This window comes from Nansenia antarctica, assembly GCF_963989245.1.
Source record: "Nansenia antarctica genome assembly, chromosome: 1".
Lineage (NCBI taxonomy): Eukaryota > Metazoa > Chordata > Actinopteri > Argentiniformes > Microstomatidae > Nansenia > Nansenia antarctica.
The window spans coordinates 24,699,833-24,718,281 of NC_137674.1; the positions used below are offsets into that span (position 1 = coordinate 24,699,833).

The following is an 18,449-nucleotide window of genomic DNA, read 5'->3' on the forward strand; positions in this document are numbered from 1 at the left end:
GCATAATGTCAAAAAACACCTGACGACGTCCTTCTCCTGTTCCAGCATGAAACACAGACTTAGACCTTTGGGACAAGGGACAAGGTCAGGTGTTTCAAGCGTAGTCAGCTTTAGCCACAATACTCACTGTTGTTTCATTGACACCATAGAGAGTAATAGTTCACCACTGCAACTAAAAATACCAGCCAATGGAGGACAAAGGATCTGTTTTGACCTCTAGCTGCTAAGAGGTCAGTTCTTTCATTTATTGGCCTATTCTATTATGTAAACATTCATCACAAACAGCTGTCATGTCACCGCTCGACATCTCATGGCAAAAACGTTACTATAACTACCACGTCTACTTTGATCTATAAGTAAAAAAACACATTTAAAATGATGTTTGGGGGCTATAGAAACGTTATTATAGATGATTCGATTTGTGGTTGTGATTTTGCCTTAGCCAATTTATTTCTCATGTATTCTATATCATGAATCAACAACCACCTACAGTGTATATCCATATATAATATCTCTCTCTCTCTCTAGTCGTTTGTCATTGAAAAAACAATAACATTAAGAATGACTTTCTTTCATTCCCACAAGAACAATAGAATCGAGCAGTATGCACAGGAGGACATAAATGGACTGCACTTATATAGCGCCTTTATCCAAAGTGCTTTACAACGGCCTCTCATTCACCCATTCACACACACATTCACACACCAATGGCGGAAAGCGGAAAGCGCCGGCCGGCCCGCTCACTGGGAGCAATTTGGGGTTCAGTGTCTTGCCCAAGGACACTTCGACATGTGGCCAGCCGGGGCTCGAACCGCCGATCTGCCAACCTTGCGTTCATTAGACGGCGGCTCTACCTCCTGCGCCACAGCCACCCCAAGAGCCCTACTCTATCTGAATGTTCCAGTCTTCTGCCACTCTGAGGTTCAGGCCTTCCAACGTGACCGTGTGCCGGGCCTCCTCAAACCGACACCCGACTGGGGCGTCCGTCTTTATGCCTGTCAACAAAACGAGAGAGCCTAAGGTCCTGAAGTGCGGAAGGCTGAGGACATTTTTCACCTGTTTTTTTGTTTGCTATGCTTTCAACACTACATGTGACGGCATCTGGTGAAACCAGGAACAAAGACGGCAGCGAGTGTGTCGTTGATTTTCAACGATGTTGAAATTTATTTACATTTTTCAGGAAATAAAAGTCGGAACATTTGATAGGCTGCCGACTTCTTCCCGGTTTTACCAGCTGCTGTCACATATTGTACAGTACAGGGCTCTCAAGTCTCACGCATTGGGCGTGAGACAAGGTGTGGCGTGTAAGCGTGTGAACGGGTTGAAATGCGTGTGTCTCACGCCCAATGCGTGAGACTTGTGAGCCCTGACAGTATCTATAATACAGCAGATTCTACAACAGCATGTGTGGATACTGGATTCTGATTGTCTAGCAACAGTGGTAAATACCCCAACAACCCTCAGTTCAGACCGCATTTCCAGTATCAATGCGCCTCCCAATCAGTCTGATTAAGAACACCTGTGCTGACCTACAATGCAATGGTTGATCTGGTTTATGGGACTATTCTGTGGCGGAAGGATATATGTATTCTGAAACGATTATTGATTGTAAATACATAAATTTAATGTTACAACTGTGTATTTACTTTTTTATATTATGTGGTGGCTATTGTAGAAAAGCAATTTACCATTCGTGGGCGGGGGTTGTGGACTCATTTACCACTGTACAGGGTTTTCCTACTCGGCTTCGCCTTGTGCCACAACCCTGTACCAGTGGTAAATGAGTCCACAACCCCCTTCCTCTCATGGTCAATTGCTTCCATAGAGAATGCTTTCAGTATCAAATTGAATTATATGCGATGCTGATATAAGATCGTGAGCTTAGAATTATAAGGTTCTATCTCCGTTTAGGGTAGTTCAGAGATATTGAGCGTCAAAGTTTTTACATTCCATTATGTTTTGTGAGATGGAACCTTTGTATTTTATGAATTACTAACTCAAAAATGTCAACATTTTAAAAATGGATCAGATTATGTAAAAAACTCAAAAAATTGAGATAGAACCTTATAATTATAACGTCACGAGATGTCACTGATGCTCACCTGAGACGCGCACCGTCACTGCAGACGGCTTCCTCTTCACCCCCAGGATGGAGACGGACTGAACCACACAGTCTGGGACAGACAGGCCCTCCACATCGCCACAGCTAGGGGGCGTACAATGATGACCTTGGGTTAGCCTAGCATCAAGTAGGGTTGTCCTCTACCCCTCGATCTTGAATCATCGGCCACACAACATGTGACAGCATATCGTGACGTTAGAATTATAAGGTTCTATCTCCATTTTGGTCAAAATTTAGTTTTTTACATAATCTGATCCATTAGGTGTTTATTAATGCCTGTGTGGTGTTATTTTTTTTTAAATGTTGACATTTTTTAGTAAGTAATTAATAAAATACAAAGGTTCCATCTCACAAAACATAATGGAATGTAAAAACTTTGACGCTCAATATCTCTGAACTACCCTAAACCGAGATAGAACCTTATCATTCTAAGCTCACGAGCAGCTGGTGAAAGCAGGAACAAGTCGGCAACCGAGCAAATGTGAAAAAAACTTTTATTCTGAACCAAAATACTGCAACGCAGTGGATTCAGTGAGTAATCCTAACCACCACTACCTAGTTAGTGTAGAGTAGTGGGGGGGATTACTCACCCAATCCATTGGATTGCAATGTTTTGGCTTGACTAGCGAGTGTGTATCATTGGTTTTCAACAATGTTGACATTTTATTTATATTTTTCAGAATGAAAGTCTGAACATTTTGATTGGTTTGCCGACTTGTTTCCGACTTCTTTCACCAGCTGCTGTCACATATAAACTAGAACCTTCTCTTGGAAGTTGGAGCATGGACTCACCAGCAGACCAGACTACCTGACACCATGCTGAACCTGCGGAGGCAGAAGTACTTCCTGTCCCGGTAACTGAATGAGTGGCCGTCATCCAGGTACACACTTCCCTCAGCACAGCCCTAGAGGGGACATAGGCTCCAGTGAAGATGTTATGGTCAAATAGGAATGTGTGTGTTGTTTCCACAGTTAGCTCAAAGTGGTTCGACTGCAAGGACTTTTACAGGAAGTCACATCAGCAACATTGATGTGTTGTCTTCCTCCTGTCTGGCTCCTCACCGTTGAGTCTAAGGCCACAGTGAGGAAGAAGGGGAAACTCTTCAGGTCAGCAGTGCAGGAGCCACAGCCGGTTCTCCTGGGGACCACCGTGCCCCCCCGCTGGAACACAGGCACCTGGAGGAGGCAGGGGAGAGGTGAGAGACACATCACACATTAGGATTATACTGTTTTACTATACTACTACCTGTACTGTACTACTACCTGTACTGTACTACTACCTGTACTGTACTACTACCTGTACTGTACTACTACCTGTACTATACTACTACCTGTAATGTACTACTACCTGTACTGTACTACTACCTGTACTGTACTACCTGTACTATACTACTACCTGTACTATACTACTACCTGTAATGTACTACTACCTGTACTGTACTACTACCTGTACTGTACTACCTGTACTATACTACTACCTGTAATGTACTACTACCTGTACTGTACTACTACATGTACTGTACTACTACCTGTACTGTACTACTACCTGTACTGTACTACTACCTGTACTATACTACTACCTGTACTGTACTACTACCTGTAATGTACTACCTGTACTACACTACTACCTGTACTGTACTACTACCTGTACTGTACTACTACCTGTACTATACTACTACCTGTACTGTACTACCTGTACTGTACAACTACCTGTACTGTACTACTACCTGTACTATACTACTACCTGTACTGTACTACTACCTGTAATGTACTACCTGTACTACACTACTACCTGTACTGTACTACTACCTGTACTGCACTACTACATGTACTATACTACTACCTGTACTGTACTACTACCTGTACTATACTACTACCTGTACTATACTACTACCTGTACTATACTACTACCTGTACTGTACTACTACCTGTACTATACTACTACCTGTACTACCTGCAGTAATCCAGCCGGGTTGTAATGAAGGCATGGATCACCTTCTCTAGGTCCTTCTGCAGAAGATAGGCCCTTGTTTTAGCGAGGAGTCTGAGGTGATTTTTTTTTTTGACCACAGAGCAGACCTGCTTGGTAAATTTGAAGTCACTGTCAAAAATCACTGCAAGATTTCTGACTGATGAGCAGATGTTTGAGCCAAGGGGAGCTAGAGCATCGACAGAAGGGCCTAGAGAAGTGTTGGCAAAGAGAATTACAGGTAGTACAGGTAGTAGTATAGTACAGGTAGTATACTGTCCTCTGGCCTCAACCGGCCGATCCCTCCATTTGTGTGGAGCTGTGTGGAGCTGTTTGGAGCTGTGTGGAGCTCTGTAGAGCTGTGTGGAGCTGTGTGGAGCTGTGTGGAGCTGTGTGGAGGTGTGTGGAGCTGTGTGGAGGTGTGTGGAGCCGTGTGGAGGTGTGTGGGGCTGTGTGAAGCTGTGTGGAGCTGTGTGGAGCTGTGTGGAGCTGTGTGGAGGTGTGTGGAGCTGTGTGGAGCTGTGTGGAGCTGTGTGGAGCTGTGTGGAGCTGTGTGGGGCTGTGTGGGGCTGTGTGGAGCTGTGTGGAGCTGTGTGGGGCTGTGTGGAGCTGTGTGGAGCTGTGTGGAGCTGTGTGGAGCTGTGTGCAGCACGTTTAAGACCCTTACTGTGTCCAGAGTCACTGGGAGATTCACTGTCCTGCCTCCACCGAACGCCTGAGCAGACTGGACGTCATACCACATCTATAACAGACAAGAAAAGACAGAAAGCATCACACATATACAGTATCACATAGTTACACATATAGGCATATACCATTTATATTTGGGTTGAGTAAAAAAATAAAAAAATAAAAATAATAATAACTACCTCACTAGATCCAGGAAGTAAAACCTTGACCTCTTGAACACCACATTCAGTTACAGGACAGGCTAGCAGGGCGCCTCCTGAACGGACAGAAGGTAGAGTCTGAATAGGGTACAGTCAGAGATAAATCATGAGTTCAACTTATATGGAAACAATGTGAAGAGAGGGACTCGTCCCCCAGTACAATAGTTACCAATCATGTACTGGTTGTCCACAGTGAAGGTGCTGTGCTCTGTGGGGAACTCCACCCACAGCGGTCTGCAGAGAATACACAGCGGTAAGGTTTAATCAGGCCGGTGATCATGAAGCTACTCTGACACTACTCTGACTGACGCACAACCACAAATCAAACAGCAGAGGGCAGCACTCACCTGATGACAGGCAGGCCGGAGGTGTGAGCCTGGTGGAAGAGGGTGTACCAGTAGGCCAGTAGGCAGTACCGTCGCCGGATCACAGTGCGGATGGCAGCGGTGACCTCGTCCCCGAAGAGCCAAGGCTCTCTGCGCTTTGTCTCCTTGGCGGAGTGGCCTCTGAAGAAGGGCTGCAGGGCTCCGGCCTGGTACCAGCGTACCAGCAGCTCTGGGTCTGGGTCCTGCACGAACCCACCAACATCAGCTGGAATAGAGAGAGTGAATAGAGATAGAAAACATCAAATAGGCAATTGTGTGTCCTTGTGCTATTCGGTTGTTAAGTCTGATGGCTAAGTCTAAACTTGACGTTTAGCAATTTCCCTAACCCAAATTTAAAAAAAAAAACTCACCAGAGTACCAGTGTACTAAAGCGGTAGAATGACAGTTCACAGTTCAATCGTTTTTTAGACTGGGATCTATTCATACAACAAGGGACACAGCACTTTCCTGTTTTTCCCATATTGTCAGCGTCTTTGAGCCTCGGAAAAGCGCTATACAAATATAATGAATTATTATTATTACTGCGGCATTTCGAAGAAAGCACCTCAGCCAACTCTGGACCCGGAAACACGTCACGACTTAACAACTGAATAGCTGCCATAGTCCTAGTTGTGTGCCATGTTTCCACTCCTTGCCCCTTTATTCTGCTGTCCCCCCCAAGTTAACCACGTAGACTCACCTCCACAGAAAGCTATGCCTGCAACACTCAGAGACAGAAGCATCGGGATGGAGATCTTCAAGTACTCCCAGGTGGCCACATTATCACCTGTCCATATTGGGCCTGTAGCAGATAGATTGACACACACACACATGTACTGAACACATAAATTAACTAACGGCAGTTATTTACTGTATTGATTATTACTTTGGTGAATTGGGCCACAACTCTGCAATTCTGAAGCCTTGCAAATCATGGAAAATCTGTTTTTTTGCATATATGACTGACTTACCGAGTCTCTGAGACCCTGCGAAGAAGGAGCGAGAGAGGACGAAGGGTCTCTGTGAGCCCCCAGAGCGAGTTATCAAGCCCTCCACCGTGGCCATGTGCTGGGAGGGAGGGACAGGTTGAAAACATGACTGGTCTGGTACACATAGTTCCATTGCTTCTTTACTGTTTCATATCCTAACTGAGCTCACCTGATGAAAGCCATACAGGTTGTGTAATTCCCTGTGTTCCCAGCCCCCAGAATGCACTGCGTCCTTAGGCATGGTCTGTTCTGGCCCCGTGAACACAGAGGGTTCGTTCATATCGTTCCACACAAACAGTGATGAAGTGGAGCCCTGACAGGCAGATAGATAGAAAGGTCGATAGAAACAAACTCATAAACATAGCAGCGGCAAACAGGAAATGAAATGAATGCGAATGGTGAATTAGTTTTCAAGACTCAAGATTATTGAGTGAGCCAGCATGTTCCAGGCAGCTTAGTAGAACGGTGTGCTCCCACTCCCACACTCACAGGGTACTTGTCCAAGGCAAAGCATCTGGAATACCACGCCCGAGTGGCTGGGCTGCTGAAATCCAGATAACAGGACTCACCTATGAGGGGAGGGGGTAAGGGTGACATAGACTAATGATAGCCATGTGAGAGACAGAGGGAGACGTTATTCATTTTGCAATATCACACGAGAGGGAGTGCGGCCTCGTACCTACGACCGAATCACTGCCGTGCTGATATTCAGTATAACAGCACGACCTCGAGTGTGATATTGCTTTTATACAACAGTTCTACAGCGCAATTTATTAGTTAACAGTAATAAGTGAAAACAGATTATGATTTGTTTGTTTATATAATCTTTTATTTTGGCTCCGTCAAGAAAAAATTGTTCCGCAACTGGACTGTTGCCTAGTAACCTGAACACAAACATCTGCAGGCTAGCTACTTTGTATTAACGGTCATTTCGGAGTGATACATATAGTTAAAAGTCCCAGTGCTGTTATACTGTATATCAGCACTCATGGAATGCCTCTTGTCCAATCAAATTACTTGGTCGGAACTAACTGTTGTATAATTTTGCATAACCCATGATGACACTTACCTGGCCAGCAGGAGCCCTGATAAAGCTGCCCTTCTCTGTCTCTCACAAAATGGCCTCCATCTCTCGCCTCACAGTATAACGTCCATTCTGGGTCAACCTTGATGTGGGGGTCACTGATGACCACCAACTGCAGGTATAAAATGTGTATCAGGGTTCCTACAAGTTTCAACAAGTCGAATTTAAGACCTTTTTAGACCTTTTTTTAGACCTCTTTGTATACAATTTTAGACCTATTCGCGACACCATATGAGGAAACTCACAACTAAACTAAACGACAGCCAACTCGAAACAAAGGCGTGTGCTATGTTGCTTCGTTCGCCAATCATTTCTCCCGGGGGCAGCGAATTCGTGATCTTAGAATTATAAGGTTATAATTAGCTCTAATCTCTAAACTCTAATTCTTATAAATCTCCATTTAGGGTAGTTCAGAGATATTGAGCGTCAACGTTTTTACATTCCATTATGTTTTGTGAGATGGAACCTTTGTATTTTATGAATTACTAACTCAAAAATGTCAACATTTTAAAAATAATACCACACAGGCATTAATAAACACCTAATGGATCAGATTATGTAAAAAAATCGATTTTGACAAAAATGGAGATAGAACCGTATAATTCTAACATCACAAATTGGCTTTTCTTTGGTTCCAGCTTGATCAATTTCCGCGTAAATAGATGTGGTCAGACTGATTTCCTTGCAGGACAAGCTAATCTCATTTTTAAGACCTAGCACCTCGTTTTTTAGACCTAGTAACTGAAGTGTGGGACCTTTTTAGGCCTTGTAAATAAATCGGATTGCTGGATTTTACACTTGAAGGCTTTTTAAGACCAGCGTGGGAACCCTGGTGTATAGACACTTAAAATATCCTTCAGATTTGCATAAATATCAACCATCTCATTGATTTTAAACAATAATCACACTCGCCTTTCTCTTCTTGTCCTCCAGGTGGCGCTGTAGTCTAACTGGATCAGGGAAGAGGCGTGGGTCCCAGGTGAAATAGCGTTTACCATCTGTGTGCTCGATGTCCAGCCAGATTACATCATAAGGGATGCTGTGACGGTCAAACCCAGCATCTACAGCCATCACGTCCCACTGGTCATCATAGTTCCAACGGCACTGGTGGTACCTGTTGTGGATTAATTATGAGACTCAAGATAGGAACTTGCTTTAAATCTAGGTATAATATTTATTAAAGAAAATTATCTTTCACAACTCGAGTTGGGACAGTCAAATCAACCTCTCAGTGGGAAGCTTTCAAAGACCGCCACACAACTTTCACATTGTACATTTGATATATTGTCAACATAGTCACAACATTGATAACGAGTCTGCACTCCATCACTGTCCATGAACACAAGGCCCTCAACCAGGGCTCTGTGTTCATAAACAGGACAGCCAGACTCTCAACAATCCCACAGGAAATTACTCCAGGAAATCTACTGTTACACTCTATGTGAAAATGGATAGACCATGCATATGTTACGGTACATGTGGGAAAACTAGGGTTAGGGTTAGGTGCTAGGGTGCTAGGGTTAAGGTTAGGGTTAGGGGTAGGGTTAGGGTTAGGTAACCCTAGTTTTCCCACATGTACCGTATTCCCACATGTACCGTAACACATACAGTATATACAATACATACATGTTAAAATCCTTTACAAGATGCAGTATAGAGCATTATGAACTGCCATACATGTGAAAAATCCATTACATACCCCAGGGAGAAGAGAGGTGGCATGGCTTGGTACCCTAGCAGGAAAAATAATACATGAGGCTAAATGAGAATCAGAACCTGATGAACAGTATAATGTTTATTGACTGATAAAAGTGATCTACAAATCGTGACATTAGAATTATAAGGTTCTATCTCCATTTCTGTCAAAATTGATTTTTTACATAATCTGATCCATTAGGTGTTTATTAATGCCTGTGTGATGTTATTTTTAAAATGTTGACATGTTTGAGTTAGTAATTCATAAAATACAAAGGTTCCATCTCACAAAACATAATGGAATGTAAAAACTTTGACGCTCAATATCTCTGAACTACCCTAAACGGAGATAGAACCTTATCATTCTAAGCTCATGAAATGTACTATAACAAGTTATCAGCATAATATAATCGGCCTGTGTTGTTTAAAACAACAACAGAGAGTTTTGTTTCTGAGGACCTGTCAGCTCAGCGTACTGAGTGAAGGTCTGGGCTGGAGTGGGTCCGAGCAAGATCATGCAATCAATGACGCCGCTCTCTGATATCCAGTGGACCTCTGTCTGAGGGGGGAGCCTCTGCCTCTTCACAGGGGGGGGGGCACTGTCATCCTGGGTGTCAAGAGACAGGAAACAGGAAACAGAGTCAAAGGGGAAGTGATATTGTTGTGGTTTTCTATAATTTTATACTGAGAATTGAAGTCTCTCTACAGTTTATCGTGGGCAATTCTTTCAATATCTTATTTATCTTTACTCAATTACTGACTAGTAAATTATCACAGAAATCAGAGTTGTTGATTGTTCAAGTTAGACTGCATTTATTGTAAAGCACAATAGCATACAGTCGAGATCCGTTTGCAAAAGCATCTCCCCCCTTGTTCCAAAAACCTTCCGTATATCTCTCAACCAGTAACTTCCCACATTGCTCATTTACATATATTGGTCTAAGCCAATTGGCTGTAAGTGTCTACCTGAATGAATGAATGAATGAATGATGACTTTATTGTCATTGATATAGTACAGGTACCAAACAACGAAATTTGGGAGGGGGGACTCCCCTGGTGCTAGGAAAAAAAAAAGAACTAAAAACAAGAAGGGAAAAGAGCTGGTTTACATAAATAAAGGCTATGTACACTATCCACTATACTATACTATACAAATAAAACACTGTGCTGTACTCTATGCTATGCTATACCTATTCTAACATTTCCTATTCTCTGAACCTTATGTACCCTAGGGTTGTCATATTGCACATAGTGTTATTGCACATTCATTTAAAGTGTCGCAGTTTGCAGGTTTGAAATGTACACAGTTGTGTTTCAGTATTACACTTGATTTCAATCTAGTAGCTGCCATCAATTTGTCTAGATTGTCCAGGGCCTAGAACCTAGGTCTTTGCTGTGTTCAGGGCCTGAATGGCCCTGGGGTAGAAGCTGAGCTTCAGTCTGTTTGTCCTTGCGAACATGGTCCTGAACCGCCTGTTCGAGGGCAGCCGAGCAAAGTGTTCGTACCCAGGGTGGGATGGGTCTCTGGAGATCTTGGAGGCCTTCCTGAGGCAGCGTGTGTTGTACAGCTCTTCCAGAGAGGGGAGGGGGGCGCCGGTGATCTTCTGGGCCGATCTCACGACTCTCTGTAGCGCATTCCTCTCTGCGGCTGTGCAGCTGGAGAACCAGATGCAGATGCAGTAGGTGAGGATACTCTCCACTGCGCAGCGGTAGAAGGTCACCAGCATCTCCTGTCCGATGTGGTCTTTCCTGAGGACTCTCAGGAAGTAGAGCCGCTGTTGTGCCTTCTTGATGATGGCTGCTGTGTTGATCTTCCAGGACAGGTCCTCCTGTATGTGCACCCCCAGGAATCGGAGGGTTGAGACTCTCTCCACGCTCCCTCCATCGACGAGCAGGGGCTGGACCTCAGATTTTTTCCTCCTGAAGTCCACGATGATTTCCTGGGTCTTTGACTGGTTCAGCAGCAGGTTGTTAACCTTGCACAGCTTGCTCAGCTGCTCTACCTCATCCCTGTACGCCGCCTCGTCCCCCCCCGAGATGCAGCCCACCACGGTGGTGTCGTCTGCAAACTTTACGATGGAGTTGCTGGGGTGGACGGGGGTGAAGTCGTAGGTGTAGAGGTTGTAGAGGATGGGGCTTAGCACGCAGCCCTGGGGGGACCCAGTGCTGAGTCTGAGGGCTGTGGAGGTGTGGGAGCCCACCCGCACCCTCTGGGGGCGGTCAGACAGGAAGTCCTTGATCCATGCACATATAGAGTGTGATAGTCCCAGGTCTAGTAGTTTGGTCACTAGCCTGTCTGGAAGGATGGTGTTGACCTCCCCTCTGGCCCTAAAATGCTATTCCATCTGTCCTTCCCAGCCTTATCACCTGTTGTTTATCTGGCTGAAATCCTGTTTACAAAGCCATTTCTTAACCCACCCGTTCCTGCTATTTCGAAACCCCTTTGGTGTCTCCCTGCAACCTCCCTCTGACCCTGTAAAGACTTGCCAGCTATCCCTTCCCCATCTGCCTGGTCGGTTCATTCATCCCTCCTGGTCGCTTTCTTTCACCCCACCTTGTTTACTCAAGCCCACCATAAACATGTTATTACTCGTCCCTGCTCTCAATCTACAGTTTTAGGAGGCTCTGAAAAAAACATTGATCTGCAACATACCTTATAATTCATACACATTTCAACTTCTCACGGCTCACAAATCCATCTCAGAAACAGAGTGGAAGTGATATTGTTGTGGTTTTATATCATTTTACACTGAGAAATGTAAGTCTCTCTACAGTTTGGCAAATCTAGCACTCAAGGAAGGCCCTTTTCCTTCCTGTAAGGGATGGGCCAAGATCTGTGGCGCAGTTAATCATTCTGACTATGGACAGGGCCCATAACTTGTGTAATCACAGATTTGTATAATATGATTGGTTCCCAAGAATAGTGTCCTCATGACCAAGGACAGTTCTATAAGTATGAGTCCCACCCATCGTTGGGGGCTTTTGGCTTTTGGGCTTTTGCTTCTTGCTTATTGGTCTGCTCGTTTCTCTCTGCTCTCATGTAACTTTGCTTAATAAAAGGCCTCTTTGGAGACAATTGATCTTAGCTCTTTGTGCTTTATAAGTTCTACTAAATCTATTATGAATCAATTATATCCCACAATAATATGCAGAGGGGAAGCTAAGGTAAGCTAAGCTAAGGACCGAGAGAGCAGGGAGCAGGACCGCACCATGGGGATTAGTAACATTACATTTACATTTTTGGCATTTAGCAGACGCCTTATTCGAAAGCGACTTACAATCGATACATTTGACTAAGCAAGTGAATCATCAATCCACCAGTCGTAGCAGGAAGAATAATCCAGCTCAGGCCAGGGGCCATTGGCAGTCTCAGTGATAGAAGGAAAACTTTTTAAATATATATATGTTACGGTACATGTGGGAAAACGGTACATGTGGGAAAACTAGGGTTAGGGTTAGGTGCTAGGGTTAAGGTTAGGGTTAGGGTTAGACATGCCAGCACGTACCAAGTCGACGTAGCACCTAACCCTAACCCTAGTTTTCCCACATGTACCGTGTTCCCACATGTACCGTAACATATTGTTACGTCCGTAGTGTGTGTAGTTCTGTGTTTTGTTTGTTTCTTGTGTTCTCTCCCAGGTGATTGTCCTTCCTCCTACCAATTGCCATGGTGATGGCCTGATTAATCATCAATCAAGGGTGGAGGGAGGATAAAAGCCTGGGAGAGACACAGTGACGGTGCCAGTGGGTCAGACTTCAACTTGAGAGTTGTTTTGTGTTGGTTAAGGCCCTGTCCACACCTATACGTTTTTTTGATAAACATTTTTCGTATATAAAAATATTACCGTCCACACCAGCATGTTTATAAACAATATCTGTGTCCACATGCATACGCATGAACGCAATATAAACGCTGTCATTGAGCATTCCACACCAGTAGTCGGCGATATAATATTGTCCCCATAGCCCCGCTGGCCAATCAGACGCCTCTGTCTCTCAATGTTCTCGATCATTAACTGTGCATTTATCTGTGAACAGGTTAAAAGTCCAGTTAACAGTGAAAGAACTAGAAGCACTTTGTTCACATCCATTTTCCTCGCTTGTGTAGCCTCGACCACCGTTGCCTGTTGTAAACAAAGTAGTTACTGGTGCCAGGATATGACGTTGGAGGGAACAGCAAACAGCTGCAGTGCGCATGATCATAGAAATCTACGCACATGATGACGTGACAAATACAAAAAACTCTGTCTATCTCGTCCACACGTCAAAAATATACGGCGAATATACAGCGTTTTTAAACATCTTCACTCTGGCAGGCGTTTTTAAACATCTTCGTTTTCAGAGGGCAAAAACTCGTTTGCGTCTGGACGAACCCCCCAAAACGAATATAAAAATCCACGTTTATCAAAAAAACGTATAGGTGTGGACAGGGCCTTAGTTAGTACAGCTGTAGTTTTGTATTGTGTAGGTTGTGTTTGTTAATCTTATGTTTGTGTCACTTTAGTCTTATTTGTATTTGATGTCTGGTAGTTGTCTACCACTTGGCCAGTTAGATACTTTATTCGTTATTATTAATATTATAGATGAATTAGCTCTTTGTTTTATAGAGTAGTTTTGAGTTCATGAGTTTCACGGAAACCTGTTTTTGTTATTCTACAATAAATCTTGTTTATTTTGCATTGCCGTTTCTCCTCTGATTCTTGTCCCCCCGGTTTATTTAATTGTTACCCCCCCTATTCCCTAGACCATCTAGGGGGTCGTAACACATACTGTATATATATAGACAGTGGAGAACAGAGAGACAGTACAAGGGGGGCAGTAGAAGTCATAGGGGACACAGTAGAGGGGAAAAGCGTGTATCTCAGGAGACGCAGTGCTGGGGGGTAGTGGATGTCTCAGGAGGAGCAGTTGAGGTGTAACCTGAAGAGATGGGTCTTACCTCTTCATCATGGAGGGTGTAGTGGATGTCCACCAGGGTCTCAGACGCATTGAGCCAAAACAGACCCACAGTTCTGTCGGGCTTGTGGGCTAGTAAAAGCGGAACTGAACCATACAGGCCGAGGCGGCTGTATAAGTCATAGGCGAACACATCCAGGTTGTACAACCGATACGGCTCGCCATCTCTGAGGGGAATGAGATAGAACCGGAATGAGTCATAGCAACGGCTTCAACTGTCAACTGCAAAAGGTGTGATGCTGATCAAATCACTTTACATTTTCAAATGTCAGTGTATCCAATCATCTCTATCTAATATATCTAATATATCTAATATAATAATATTAATTATTATTAATAATAATATAATATAATATAATATAATAATTATAATAATATAATAATATCTAATAGTAGTAACATGGTAACATCCATAGTAGTGTTGTTCCGATACCGATACTAGTATCGGCATGGCCACCGATACGCACAAAAATGCTGGTATCGGTATCGGCGAGTACTTTACAATTTATTTATTTATTTATTTTTTACTTAAGTTTTACAAAAACTTTACGGGCTGGTTTCACAGACAAGGATTAAGCCTAATCCTATACTAAAAAGCATGTTCAATAGAGATTTTACATTGAAAGTGTGATTTAGTCCAGGACTAGGCTTAAGCCTTGTCTGTGGAACTGGCCCTACGAGTTTTACAAAGGTTTTGAGCAGTGCCAGACTAAGTGTTAGCAATAATTTTACATCGAGGTGAGTATGCGGCTCAAAAAACATGTTTTTTTGTTTTGTTTTTTCAAACGCCGTGGTATCGGATCGGTACTCGGTATCGGCAAGTACTGCACGGTCAGGTATCGGTATCGGTATCGGGATCAAAAAATGGTATCGGAACAACACTAATCCATAGTAACATAGTATACAGTATATGTTACGGTACATGTGGGAAAACTAGGGTTAGGGTTAGGTGCTATGTCACTTGGTACATGCTGGCATGTCTAACCCTAACCCTAATCCTAATCCTAACCCTAACCCTAACCCTAACCCTAACCCTAACCCTAACCTTAACCGTAGCACCCTAGCACCTAACCCTAACCCTAGTTTTCCCACATGTACCGTATTCCCACATGTACCGTAACATATATAAATAGTAGCATGGTCCCCTCTTCCCACCCTGTGTGTGTCTCAGACCTGGTGTCCCTCAGCTGGAGTGTGTCAGCGTGCTCAGGCAGGCCGTAGGCGTGGAGGAAACCATGGAGGCTGACGTCAGCGCCTACACTACTGGGGCCTGCAGGACCAACAAAGTCATGTATTCAATGGGTCTACAAGGATTGTGTTTGAATGGAATTATGCTTGCATTTTCCCATTGCGTGACGTTAGAATTATAAGGTTCTATCTCCATTTTTGTAAAAATTGAGTTTTTTACATAATCTGATCCATTAGGTGTTTATTAATGCCTGTGTGGTGTTATTTTTTTAAATGTTGACATTTTTGAGTTAGTAATTCATAAAATACAAAGGTTCCATCTCACAAAACATAATGGGATGTAAAAACTTTGACGCTCAATATCTCTGAACTCCCCTAAACGGAGATAGAACCTTATACTGTAACTCTAAGCTCACGATTTCTTAACGGATACAAACCATTTGCTTTAATGTCCACAAACTGTCTGAAAGTCTCCTTCCATAGACCTGGGTGGTCCTCTTGATGCTGTATAATAGGGGGGGGGGGGGGGGGGAATTATACTTCAATAATAATCTAAAGCTCAGTATAACACCAATAGGATGTTATCATGTTTAAACTTCAACAGCATAAGTGGTAAGAGGTATTCTTCTCACCGCATCAGATGAGGATCTGGGAGAGAAAAATAGCAAGATAGAAGAGGGAAATATTAAGTCATGTTTGCTTGTGCCTTTAAACTTTAGACCGCTCCCCAACATCCACTCCCTTCCCTCCATCACCCTCACCTGGACGAATCCTGCTGTGTCTCAAACCATAATCTGTCTTTGGGATTGAATGTGACCATCACCTCCTGTTCACACAATACCTCCAGTTTGAAAGGACAGTCCCACACTCGTACCTGGTACTGCCTCGAACCCCAGGTGAGGGTAACAGACTCCTTGGTCTTTGTCAACACTCTAAACCTGCCAAAGGAAAACCGGTTAATTCTTGGATGCAGGGTTCCTAGAAGTTTCAACAAGTCAAATTTAAGATCTTTTTAGACCTTTTTTAGACCTCTTTAAATAGAATTGTTGACCTATTCGCGGCACCATAATGTCATCCTCGAGGTGATGAAATTAGGGATTTCACTGCCATACAGAAAAAAGGAAGCGAATTGGCATTTTTTGGGTTCCAGCTTGATTCATTTCCGCGTAAATAGATGTGGTCGGACTGATTTCCTTCCTTTCCTTTTAGACCGAATAACTGAAATCCCAGACCTTTTTAGGCCTTAACGTTTGGTTTGGTGGATTTGAGCCTTTAAGGCTTTTTAAGACCAGCGCGGGAACCCTGTGGATGCCCGAACAGGGTTGGGTGTGGATAAAACGGTAGACGTAGGGAAGATGGCGTGAAGTAAGTACGGTAAGTAAAATGTATTTGTACAGCACCTTTCCCAGACCAAGGGTCACAAAGTGCTTTACATATTAGAGAACATAACAAAGAAGAAACGTAATAAGAAACATAATACAAGAGCATAAGCCATAGCAGGTTAACACTAGAACAGCCGTGCCTTTTTTACCTACTAAAAGAGCCTCTTTACAATGCTCATGCTGCTATTTACACACAACGACCACTAGTTGGCCATCTTGTAAATTAGCCTGCCTACTACACAGAAAGAACGGCAAAATAGCTTTATATTAGCTTATCCTGGTGTGATTTTGAAAATGTAAGGATACTGGGAGGTAGAACGCACATATCTAGGAAAAGTCATGAAAGGAGGGTCCTGAAATTTGATCGAGTGCCAAGATATAACATTTTTCTTTACTCAGCCTCATGGCTGTTCTTGTGTTAAAACAGGCAAACAAGTGAAAATAAGAACAAATAACAGACAACAGGTGTACGACAACATCAACAGGACACAGAAAGACTTACTGAAGACTTACTGTTCACAAACTGGCTCTCTAGTCAGAACATCAGGAACCCTGTAGCGGGCTTTTTTGGGTTGAAGCGCATCGATCAAAACCCTGACAGTTCCGTTCTTGATGGGTGATATAGAGAGTTGTAGTCTCACCTACACAGGTAGAGGGGTTGAGATGGTAGACTTACCAAATACATTTGTTGTTAATTACTCTCACTCCGAACCTGATCACTCACAATCTCAAAACACCATTCAATTTCATTTTATGTGATAAAAATAATAAAAAATAATAGTGAAATGAACGAATAGTAATTAGTATGCATCAAAGAAAAAATAACTTTCTTCAGTTTTCCACCACTTATGGACTGGACTTTTTAAATAGGCACTACATTTTATAAACACTGCTATGTCTGTCTGTTTTTATTGTTTGTATTAATGTATGTGACCTATGTGTGTTTTTAATGTGGAACTGTATTCTTGAGCTGCACTTCTGCCTGTCGAATGAGAATGTCTGTCACTGTGTGACAGACAATAAAGCTATCTTGAATCTTGAATCTTGAAACTGTAAACGTGATGATTTGAGACATGTTACCTGGACCTGAGATCCTGGTTGAAATATTTCGAAAACTGCCTTTTTCTGAGTCAGTACCAGGGTGTCCAGAGGAGCACGGTATTGTAAGTTCGGTCGCAGCGTCTGTCGCCTGGGAAACAAAAAACACATCCTAATAAACAAACTCATCCCAATTCATGCATCCCTTTAACTTGGTATCCTTTAGACCAAGTTTATTTTTTTTATTTTTTTAAATTATTTGTTTTATGCACGTGTACCTGTAAAACGCTATCTGGTCGCATTTCTTAAACTTTTCTTTGCCTTCGTCATCAGGAACAACACTGTAAGTGTACCACAGGATTTGGATCCATGTGAAGTAGAAGGAACAGTGATATTATCATACATAGAGCATATGAACAGATCCTGACACTGATACCACGCTCAACATGATATGCTGCTGTTAAATGCCAGAATGTCAAATCATGCCATTCCATCCAAGTCAAAGTGAAAATATTTTCTAGATGACAATCAGCCACCATCCATTATCCATTATGCCTACCTCACGATCGCTTCAGGGCACCCTTCTTCCGCCATGTCAATGGTTATTCACTTCCAGAGCTGGCTTGTTGACATATTTCTGTACTGTACATTTGGACTCAACGAGAAGTGAGTAGTTGAGTAGTTGAGTGCGACGCCCTAGCGTTTGAAAGGTCAAATTGCAATAATAATAACCTGGCTGTCACCTGCAGTCAGATCAGTTTTGGCAAGACA

The 18,449-nt window shown here is 43.2% G+C and overlaps 1 protein-coding gene across 1 annotated transcript; it reads right to left on the reverse strand.

Moving 5' to 3' along the window:
- Positions 1–344: 344 nt before the first annotated feature.
- Positions 345–18,277, reverse strand: ganc (glucosidase, alpha; neutral C). Its single transcript, XM_080536297.1, is given in 24 exon segments — positions 345–995; positions 2,103–2,206; positions 2,915–3,027; positions 3,185–3,298; positions 4,759–4,833; positions 4,961–5,037; positions 5,151–5,215; positions 5,329–5,572; positions 6,047–6,148; positions 6,318–6,414; positions 6,505–6,648; positions 6,825–6,904; positions 7,405–7,531; positions 8,332–8,533; positions 9,119–9,152; positions 9,574–9,721; positions 14,054–14,237; positions 15,244–15,340; positions 15,696–15,762; positions 16,014–16,016; positions 16,019–16,196; positions 17,154–17,281; positions 17,721–17,829; positions 18,238–18,277. Coding segments are annotated over 24 exon segments (2,640 nt in total). The 5' UTR covers positions 18,273–18,277; the 3' UTR covers positions 345–882.
- Positions 18,278–18,449: the final 172 nt, after the last annotated feature.